Raw genomic sequence first — 10,581 nt, 5'->3', positions numbered from 1 at the left:
TTCCTTTTTGTCTCTTATGCATTAGTGTCACCACACAAACTCATATCGCACATGGATCACTCGTTCCTGCGAAGCACATTTCTTCATAAATCACTCCAGGCTAATCAAAATCAATTATTTGATTCTCCTCATCTATTCAAGATTTTGCTGAGTCTGTTGTAAAATGAATTTTTAAGTTAAGCATTCAATTCTAAAGGATCAGGACATAGTAGTAGATTGATTATTGTTCTTCATACATGATGATACATTAATTAAAATTTTTTGTTCATGAGGATCTACAAAATAATATAGTTAGAATTTACGTATTATTATTTTTATTGATAAAAATAAGACAAAAATTAATATAATTACAATTATATAAAAGAATTTTTGAACTTGTTAATAATTGGATAAAAACTAAAATTTTAACACATTAATCACTTAAAATCTATAATAAATAACTTATAGTCAAAATTGGTTATGAAAAAATTATAATAATTAATATTTCATTTTATGTTCTTAAAAGATATTTTTCTAAAATAATATTAAATTAAAGTGAGGCAACTTAAAAGAGAAAGGAAAATACAATTATTCAAATTATTGTCAAATGTAAAAATATATATATAAAAAAAATCATGTAATATAAATATTAGACTTTAAAAGATAATATTTTAAAAGAGAGTTTCGTTTCTTTTCCTTCAATGGAACATAAGTAAAACTATTAATTTATGTTTTATTTTTTTTTATTCATAAAGTATTAAAAATAGTAGTTACAGATTATATATATATATATATATATATATATATATATATATATATATATATATATATATATATATGGTCTTTTTTCGTCTATACATTTTATTAATTTTTATTTTTATTATATTTTGTTGTTACAAAGGATCATATGTATTTGTACGCTTTTTACTTATCTATTTGTATTTTTTTATTATTCAATATGTGTCTTGGAATATTTTTGATTTGCATGTAAACACACTTCAACTTCAAATTAGTATATATTGTAAATAATAATAAATAATAATGACTATTTATAATAACTATATGAACCGTGACTCAGGATAAACATAAGATTTTTTTTCTTTTGCATGATTACTTATCACTTATTTAATATTATCTTAATATAAGTCATACTTCAAGTAATATTGCTAATTAGTAATTGACAACACAATTTTAGGATCAATCTGACAGTTACTAATATGTGTACATAGTTTAAATCAATATACACATTTAATTCTAATAAAGTCGTCGAAATTTAACTAAATATTAAAGTTAAAAGTATCACTTAAGCTTTATTACGGGTAGACCATAAAAATGTAACAAACAAAATATAAATAGTATGTATTTCCTAATTTAAGAAAATGAGAAAAAAAAGACATTAAGTTCATTAAACTTTGAAACAATTTTCCCGCCATATATAAGCATTAGAAAAAATAATAAATAAAATGTGATCAATCTCATAGTAACGTGATTATACTGTTGAATGATATACTCAACACATGGTTCAAATATCAGATCAGACTCAAAATAATCATAATAAACACTACCAAAACACGTGTATAAGAATAATTTGTAATAAAATTAAAGAATAAAATATTTAATCATAACAAAATAAATAATAAATTTATTTATTATAATATAATATAATATTAAACTGGTATGTCAAAAAGAGCAAACTAAATAGACCTATTAAAAAAATACACAGTAAAATTATAAAATCGATCGAAACAAAATCGCAAATATTGATGTTTGTATGTACAAATCGAATCAAACGCATACATTTTTTATATGATCGATTTAAGTGTATTTTTAACTAAAAATCAAAGCCACCAATTAATACCGAACATTCAATTAAATACTACAGTACCACTAAAGATATTAGTTCCAAAAAAGTACGAGCTTCTGCCGCAACATCTGGATTTGGAACTATATTCTGAAATACATTATCTGAAATGTATTTCAAAACATACATTTTACAAAGTAATGGAATATATAATTCAAAATGTAATTAAAAATATATATTTAAGAAATATGTATTTTGAAAGTATTTCTAAATTTGAAACTACTTTATGAAATATATAATTTAGAATGTATTCTGAAAATGCATAATTCAAAATGTATTTAAAAAAACATATATTCAAAATAGAGTTAAGGGAATTAATGATAACGCAATTCTTTGAGAAGAGAAGGAAAAGTGAATTTATTAATTTTTTTAAGGAGAGTGAAATGACGTTTATAAATTTTATGGGGGTGCATGAAGAAAAAGGGCAAGTTGGGGAAGGAATTGGATTGGGAGCTTTCAAAGGTTTTGTTACATTTGAAAAAAACCTGGGTTTCTATAATATTTTTTAAAATGTTCTCTGTATATTTTAGTATCAAGTTATCAACCTATTTGTCGTAAATATAAGTGTTTTCAATATTAAATAAAAAATTTAATTTTATGCAAAATACGGAAAAAGGAAAAATAACTACATAAAAAACAATTTTGACTTTACTCTGTGTATTTGTTTGCTAACGGTGAAATGATTTGGTAGTGTGCTGTTTCAGAACACTAAGATAGGGTCCCGAAAGTAAAGGCGTTAATGATGAAAGTGAAGGAAGAAAAAGAAACGAAAGTATAGCAATAGGAAGCGGTTGTAGTTTTAAAAAAGTAGAGTTAGATGCAGAGGATTGATTCTGGACTGTACTACCCTTCACTCTGTCTATAAAGAAGGAGATATTTTTGTAGCCACCTCTCTCTGATATTTCAGCTTAAACCCTAGCGAGCCGCATTGCTCTTCCCTCTTCCGTTCGGTATTTTTCTTCTTCGTTCTTTCCCTGTTTTACCTCGAACCCTATAATTTTTATGCATTTATCTCACTCGCTTCTCTGTTATTTTCTCATTTCCCTAATTTTTGTTCATTCGTATTGATCGTTTCCTTGGAGTTTTGGGGGGGTCACGGGCTTTTCATTCGTTTTTCGGGTTTCCCACTGCCGTTCAGGTGCCAATATGCTTATTTGAATTTTTGGTTGATGCATTTACCGACTTTCATGCTACTTGGTCTCTGAGAATAATAGATTCTCTGTCATCACTACTTTTGTTTGTCTTTTCTTCGTTTGCCATATGGAGATTATAATGCCTTAAAAAACGAGACCACAAAAGTTGTGTTGTATTTTGAGAAGTGAGGTCTATATAACCTTTTAGAATTTTTTTTATTCGGTTGTTGTTTGTGGTTACCATGATCATGTATTTTTATTCTAGCGATCGTCACCTTACTGGTCTTATTGTTGGTTTCAGGAACTCAGTTACTCCAAGTTTAGGCAGCAGTCATAATGGCGTTTTCTACTACGGTTGGAAATGTCTTGAGGCAGGGTGCTGCTCGCAGCACACAAGCACCTGTTGCATCCATGCTTAATTATATTCGCTGCATGTCTTCAAGCAAGCTTTTCATTGGAGGTATTGACATTTGTTGCAATGATTGTGATGAATACGAACCACGTATGTTGATGCTAATTTTATGTTTTTATTGGTTTGGTATTTTGATAATTTAGGCCTTTCGTACGGAGTTGATGACCAGTCTCTTAAGGACGCATTTACTAATTTTGGAGACGTGGTTGAGGGTGAGTTCGGCTTCTTTCGTTATTGTTATCTTGTGGTCCCATTTAGCAATGGATTCACCTGTTAGCATGGGATTGCTATATGTTGTCTAGCTGTAGTCGGTTTCGTTATAACATGCATAGTCGTTATTAGCTGTCGGTATAGCACAATGGCATTGCTGAACTTGCAGCAGCAGAGTTTCAGCCTTCTGCAATTTTTGCTATCTTTTATTGACAATTGATGCACCGTTAGGTTTTTATTGGCAGCTGGAGTATGTTGAAGAATGCCATTGTGTCTGGGCATATCACCTGTGTACTGAAAGCTGCATAGCATTTGTAATTTAATTGTAAAAATGGCTACGAGAATATTTTGGTGCCAGTGTATTCAAGAGAAAATTTACTGGTTTGGTTATTTGCGAAATTGGAATAAAACATTAGAAAAGTTAACCGGTCAGATTTCTTGCCGGCACTAAAAAAATGTCAGCCCCATCATATTTTTGGTTCTGGCTTACCTATACTTGCTGGTTCTGTTTAACAGCAAGGGTTATAACTGATAGAGACACCGGAAGATCAAGGGGATTTGGATTTGTCAACTTCTCCAGTGATGAGTCTGCAAGTAAGGCACTGTCTGCAATGGACGGGCAGGTAAGAATGCTCTTCTGTTTATATTTAGCTCTGTTGTCATAGTCGTTGTTAGTTGACTGACTTGCTATGGTGGCTCTTTAGGATCTAAATGGGCGAAACATTAGGGTATCTTATGCAACTGATAGATCTTCTGGACCACGACCTGGTGGTGGTGGTGGTTTTGGTGGTGGTGGTTATGCACCTCGTAATGGCGGTGGCGGTGGTTATGGTGGTGGTGGTTGGTGATCCAATATATTCTAAATTTTCTGGTGCTCGTGCTTAGTTTTGAGATTTAATGTTTATGCCTAAAACTTCGATTAAGGTAGCTAGTGGAATGCCGTGTTTTCTTCGGTAACATTTCTTGGTTACGTTATTCTAACGACTTTTATGGAATGTGTGTTGGTTGGATTTCTGATTAGTTTTCAATTATGGGTTCATTTATTTGGGCCTTAAAAATCACCGAGCCCACCCGAGGGCATTAAAATTCTAATGTTGATTTTCTGGAGCGGTACTGTCCAATCATTATTATTTGTGTGGTAGCGTATCAATAGATGCTGTTTTCTTAATCACTTTTCATAAAATGGTGGTTTTATAAGTTAATAGAGTTTTAACTAGTGGAAATAGGGGCTGATGCAACTGAGTGTGCATTGTGAGAATTTGTTGTACATGGTAATAAAATTAGTCCCTTATTAATGTAGTATCTACTGCTAAACGGAGCGTATGAGTATTGTAGATGTGATTGGTTGTGGAAGGATAATGGTAATATTTGTAATATTGATAAGTTTTGAACGACAAAACAAGTACGTGAAATAAGGATGTTTTCCGTATAAATATATAGAGAAATTTCCGTCAGGCGTGGCTTTGCAATTTGGCATGTTTTGCAATTTTATGTTGGGGACGAATACTGGAATGTTGGGGACGAATACTGGAATGTGAGGAAATAGAAGTGGAGAGAATTTTGATACGCTTTGAATAATATTAAAATTAAAATTTTAGTTTTCATTCGTGAATATTGAAGCGCAAATAATAATATACCACACGTTTACTACTATGATGTTATGTGACATGGTGACTTAGTTTTCTACCTTTGAAGGCAAAACGCCCATTAATTACCAAATGGATTTATTAACACATTTTTCAAGAAAACGTTAATACAACTTCCTTGAAAAAAATATTATAAAATTCATTAGCAAATTTAATAAAAGCACTTGGAGTAATTTTTAGTTCACAATTTGTATGAAGTTGAATAAAGTTTCTACGAAGAGCTTTTTAAATATTTTGTGATAAAATAATTTTCGTGGATGGAATGTGCAGTGAGTGTCGGTGACCATAAGGTGGGGTGCATGTGCTTATGTCCCTGTTGTTATTGTTCTGTTATGCGTTAAGAAAAGATATGGATCACGTCAATTTTTTCGCTGAAATAGCACTTGCACAACATTGATGGTGGAGTGTCTTTCTCCCTCTCAATTGCAACATTTGTCCTCTTCTATCAACATTACATCACAACCATACAAACCCAACACATTTTTTTCTCTTGGTTTGCAGTTCAAACACCTTCTTCATCACATCTTTTGTCTAAGGTTGTGTGACACTAGCTCATGATTTCACAATATAGCACTTTTATTACTTTATAATTCAAAAACAATAAACAATAAGGGAAACAGTTATTCTTTTAAATTTAATCAAAACCAAATTCGCGACTTTTGTTTTATCTAGTGATGATATTCATAGAAAATATAGTGTGCATAGGTCATGCATGCATTGTGCAACCAAGTTTGGTATCTTTGCAAACTTTCAAACTTATATATTATGAAGGTAAACTATTCCTGACTTTTCTGCTAATTGGTCCCCTTACTCTTACACATTAAAATAACAGAAAGAAGAAACATTCCGTTGACATTAACTCTGTCCCTCTATTCCTGCCTTCTAGCAGGATCATGCCATTGTTAAACCATTTTCCTTTTAATTTCAGAATAAAATTAAAATAACAAAACCATGCTTTTTCCTTCCATAAAATCAATTTTAACTATCTTCATGTTGGATCATGATAAACGCTTAATCCCAAATTTTGATACAGATTTATTTTAAAAATGTATAGTAGGCATGGACTGTCGGTGTAGAATTTTCACACTTTGAACAAATGAAAAACATTATTAGTTTAATGAGAATTTGAAGACTCCGGTGGTCAACTCTGTTATATAAGTATCGTAGACACCATGTCTAATTTCTATCTCTTTTGATTTATTCGGAAAAAAAGGTTCCAAGCTTTGGAAACGTAAATCGTATTATATTTAACAGAACACGATTTGAAGACATGGGTTGTCAACTAGATCAGATATAATACAAAGAGACATAAATTCTTGACTCTTTCATTGGTATGACAATATCTCTCAGTTGATCCTTCCCTAACTTGAAGCTCACCAATTCTATAGGTATATCATGTTTGATCTAAGAATGGAGGAATGCAGGGATTTAGTTAAGTTAGCATTAGCTTTATGAAATGATTACACGTGAGAAATGAGGTGATAGAGTGAGTTGGCAATGGCAGTAACAGGAAGAATATTAAACGAGGTTGCAGTCTACGCGTATTGGTCTTCCCCACCATTCAAATTATCCCATTTCTACACAAAAATCTTTTCTTCTTCCATTTGGTCAAACATTGCATACATATCATTGTTCCATTTCTCAAGAGGCAATCGCCGTGTGCAGTGAATGCACACACCATCCGATTTAAAGTTCTAAAAGACAAGAAGCTTGTGACACACTCACACACATAAGTCTTTAGTGTGCTGCAACTAATTAATGGTGGAAATTTGAACATGTGAATTGTTTACTTTTAGGTTTGGGTTAAAGTTACACCAACTTCACTCTCATAAGCTCTAAACAGTTTACTAGAATAGCATTAATGTAGATGAAAATAATTAGCAGTAAATAAGCAGCAAACATAGAATCAAAGGACAGAGGGAATCATAATTACTTGATTGGATTCTCAAAATCTTGACTTAGTGGCCAAACACAACCAAAAGGCCTACGGAGCTTGCAATAATTATGCTCCTTTTTTTAAGCCGCAAGTTTTTAACCTGTGTCTTTGTAGTAACACAACTAAAACGCGTTCTCTTATAAAAGGTGTACCTAAATTACGGTATTTGTTTATAAACAGTAAATTCCAGTATTGTATCCTTATTGTTAGGGAGAAATAAAGAAAGAAGTGAAATGTGCTCGGTGCCCACAATGCCTCTTTGGATTGGGACCTGGGAATAAAGAACTTTACAACTTTACAACTTGAGAATGACAATTGTACTTATATTAAGAAATGTTGTTCTTTTTTACGAAATACTTGGTTATAACCAGAAAAGAAGTATGATAATGTCACGTAGTCACAGTTACTTCTTAACTAAAATTTAAATCAGAAGAACAGATGTTTAACTACTTGGAAAAAGAAACATGTTAGTGTTGAATTTAACAAGACGTATATGGAGGAAGAAGGATGAAACAGTAAAAATTAAGGGTGTACTAAATGCAGGTAAACATATGTATATGGTAGGAAAAAGACTTGAAAAATAAGAAGAAAGGGTTGCGAAAGAAAGAGGTAAGTAAATTAAAGGTGTGAAATGAAAATATATGGATAAAGAAGGGGAGAGATCTGCAACCTTTGTGGCAGACCCCACCAGCCATTATTACAACCCTCGTTCTCTTTTGGTTTAGCTTTGGATACAGATCTACACAATACATACATACATACAGTAAGACACTTGCTTTGTGTTCCTTTCCTTCACATTTATGTCTTTCATCTATACCATCAGATATTTATATGTGTATAGTTGCCACACCAACATTTGGGTCCACGGAAAATAATTAACAAAAAAGAATGACAGCAATAATTAAGGAAGATGAAGATGGAGATGGAGATGATGACGTGGCCAAGGCATCAGTTGTCAAGAAGAGATTCCCTTTTGGGCCTCAGGTGGGGTCCGTAATAACCGACGTACCATTTCACGAACTTCCGGAGACCGGTGGGGAGATCGGTGGTGGGTTTGTAAGAGAAATCGCGGAAGGCCAGGCTCACATTGGCGTGTGTGTAGGGGACGTCGCCGTTCGAAGGCATCTTGATCACGTGTTTTTTGGCTTTGGTGTTCAGCAACCCTTCGAGAATCGAGACCAAGTTCCCCACCGGAACCGGGGAGGTGTTGCCCAGATTGTAAATCCTCAACTGGGCTGGCCCACGCTTCTTCCCACCGCTCCCGGTGCTCTTCTCGGCGGTGTCCAGAGCCCCGAGGCACCCCTTCACGATATCGTCGATGTAGGTGAAGTCACGAGCCACCTGCTTCCCGTCCTGCGTCTCGTACACGTCGATGGTCTTCCCCTGGAGGATGTCTTTGGTGAAGAAAAAGTAGGCCATGTCGGGTCTCCCCCAGGGGCCGTACACCGTGAAGAAGCGGAGGCCGGTGAGGGAGAGGCCGTAAATGTGGTTGTAGGTGTGGGCGATTTCCTCCCCGGCTTTCTTGGTGGCGGCGTAGAGGCTGGCGGGTTGGTCGGTCCGGTGGAGCTCCGAAAAGGGGTTCTGAGTGTTGAGGCCGTAGACGGAGCTGGAGGAAGCCCAGACTATGGAGGGTTGGGGGTTGGCGGATTTGGAAACTTCGAGAAGGTTGACGAAGCCCGCAATGTTGGCGGTGATGTAGGACTGGGGGTTCTGCATGGCGTAGCGGACGCCGGCCTGGGCGGCAAGGTGGAGGACGTGGGTGAAAGCGACGACGTCGAATAGCTTCCGGAGCAAGGGCGTGTCGTTGAGGTCACCTTCCACGATGAACACCTGGTGCTTGGCCAGCATTGCTTGGCGGGCGCGCTTCAAGGAGGGGTCGTAGTAGGAGTTGAAGTTATCGAGACCCAGCACCCCGTCCCCCCGTCTTTTAAGGGCGAGGGAGCAGTGGCTGCCGACGAAGCCCGCCGCCCCGGTGACGAGGACGGTGAGGCCGTTGGGCCGGCGAGGAGTGGAGGAGTGGCGCACCTGCTTCTCCCAGGCCCCGAATGCGGAGGAGAGGAAGTGGGAGTGGGCGTGGAGATGGCGGTGGGTGGTGTCGGCGAGGGGAGGGTAGTTGAAGGTGAAGAGGAATACGAGGATGAGGGCGACGAGGAGGGTGGCGCGGAAGAGGAGCTTGGAAGAGGCGTTGAGCAGCTTGGTGCTGTTGACTCTCCTGATGTAGCTGTTGTATCTCTCCAGCTTTATGCTCTTGCTGGTGTCCGGCGGAGAAACCATTCGATCCATCGAGAGAGAAGAGAAGTAAGGTAACTCCGAATGCTTGTTATCTGTTTGTGTTTGTGTCTGACCGAGAGAGAGCCGATGCGAGGTGAGCCCTGAAGCTTGAAAGATAGGAAAAAGGTTGATATAAAGGCCAAGGAGAGAGAGAGAGAAAATACAGGTTGGTGTTGGTTGGATAGCACCACTTCCTTCCTTCCTTCTTACTTACTATCACACTCTCATCAAAACTATTCTATTCTCCTACGTAGCCCTTCTTCACATTTGTCAGTCAGTCATGGATCACCAAATACTCCCCACCATGTGCTCTCCACGTGCTACCATGTCAACTCTTCTCCTCTTTTAGGCCATTTACCATCTCCATTTTCCTATTATTTTTAAAATAAAACAGTTAAAATCTAATTTAATCTTTAATACCACAAGGTGTGTTAATACCATACCACACTCTCTCGTCGACATAATTGAGTCCACATTAATTAGGCACCGACAGCGTTAGACTACTACCGCTTTCATATTCATGTTTGTCCTTATATACTTACTGTTTATTTAACCCTTTTCTTTCAGACACCGCGTTAAATGCTGTAATTAAAGAAAAAGTTTATAATAAATTTCCCCCTTATCTTAAACTTGCCGATCTAATCAACGTTGATGTTAATTAAGGATGAGAATGGCCTCGGTCGGCTCTATAAGTAAAAAATATTGGGTTCTTCTCTTCTTCTGTTCTTCCATCCATTAGGCATAAGGCAATGTCAGACGATTCCATGCAGCAGGTCCATGTCTAATTAATTGCCCATGGAGCACCACTTGCATTAAATAAACATGTTTTTGCTGTTAAAACAAAATTTTCATTCATTTTTGTATTTTTGTACTGCCTCTGCATTGTACTACCACATTTAATACCAACGACACTCTTTCTTACCACTCTCCGTAATTTGCAACACTCTCTTTCTGCTTTTTAAGTTTATCCATAAATAATTATGTCAGGAAAAAAGTCGACGAATAATAATTGGCACAGAGCAAGATAAACGGTTTCCAGTACCTTTTCCGGTGGGCCCGAGTGTGTTAATAATACACATGCAATCCCTGGAACAAGAGTAATAAATAAAGGGAACAATTATAAATCTAAAATG

General features: G+C 35.8%; 2 protein-coding genes across 3 annotated transcripts; one reads left to right on the top strand and one right to left on the bottom strand.

Moving 5' to 3' along the window:
* The first annotated feature begins 2,633 nt into the window (after positions 1 to 2,633).
* LOC124833441 (glycine-rich RNA-binding protein 4, mitochondrial) lies at positions 2,634 to 4,623 on the top strand. 2 transcript variants are annotated; one of them, XM_047307928.2, is made up of 5 exons: positions 2,634 to 2,790; positions 3,275 to 3,433; positions 3,529 to 3,597; positions 4,112 to 4,218; positions 4,300 to 4,623. In XM_047307928.2, exons 2-5 carry the CDS (start codon positions 3,310 to 3,312, stop codon positions 4,441 to 4,443), a joined length of 444 nt encoding a protein of 147 aa, XP_047163884.1. In that variant the 5' UTR covers positions 2,634 to 2,790; positions 3,275 to 3,309; the 3' UTR covers positions 4,444 to 4,623. The 2 variants fall into 2 exon arrangements, with proteins under 2 accessions (XP_047163884.1, XP_047163886.1); XM_047307930.2 differs by lacking the exon at positions 2,634 to 2,790 and adding an exon at positions 2,821 to 2,978.
* A 3,168-nt stretch (positions 4,624 to 7,791) lies between these two features.
* GAE6 (UDP-D-glucuronate 4-epimerase 6) lies at positions 7,792 to 9,868 on the bottom strand. Its single transcript, XM_047307927.2, has one exon. The coding sequence runs from the start codon at positions 9,458 to 9,460 to the stop codon at positions 8,126 to 8,128; it is 1,335 nt and encodes a 444-aa protein (XP_047163883.1). The 5' UTR covers positions 9,461 to 9,868; the 3' UTR covers positions 7,792 to 8,125.
* Between the last annotated feature and the right edge of the window lie 713 nt (positions 9,869 to 10,581).

The sequence above is a fragment of the Vigna umbellata genome, chromosome 5, assembly GCF_029865625.1.
Source record: "Vigna umbellata cultivar VRB3 chromosome 5, Vumbellata_1.0, whole genome shotgun sequence".
In the NCBI taxonomy this organism is placed as follows: domain Eukaryota; kingdom Viridiplantae; phylum Streptophyta; class Magnoliopsida; order Fabales; family Fabaceae; genus Vigna; species Vigna umbellata.
Note: the sequence above shows the minus strand (reverse complement) of the source record. Positions and strands in the feature narration are given on the sequence as shown.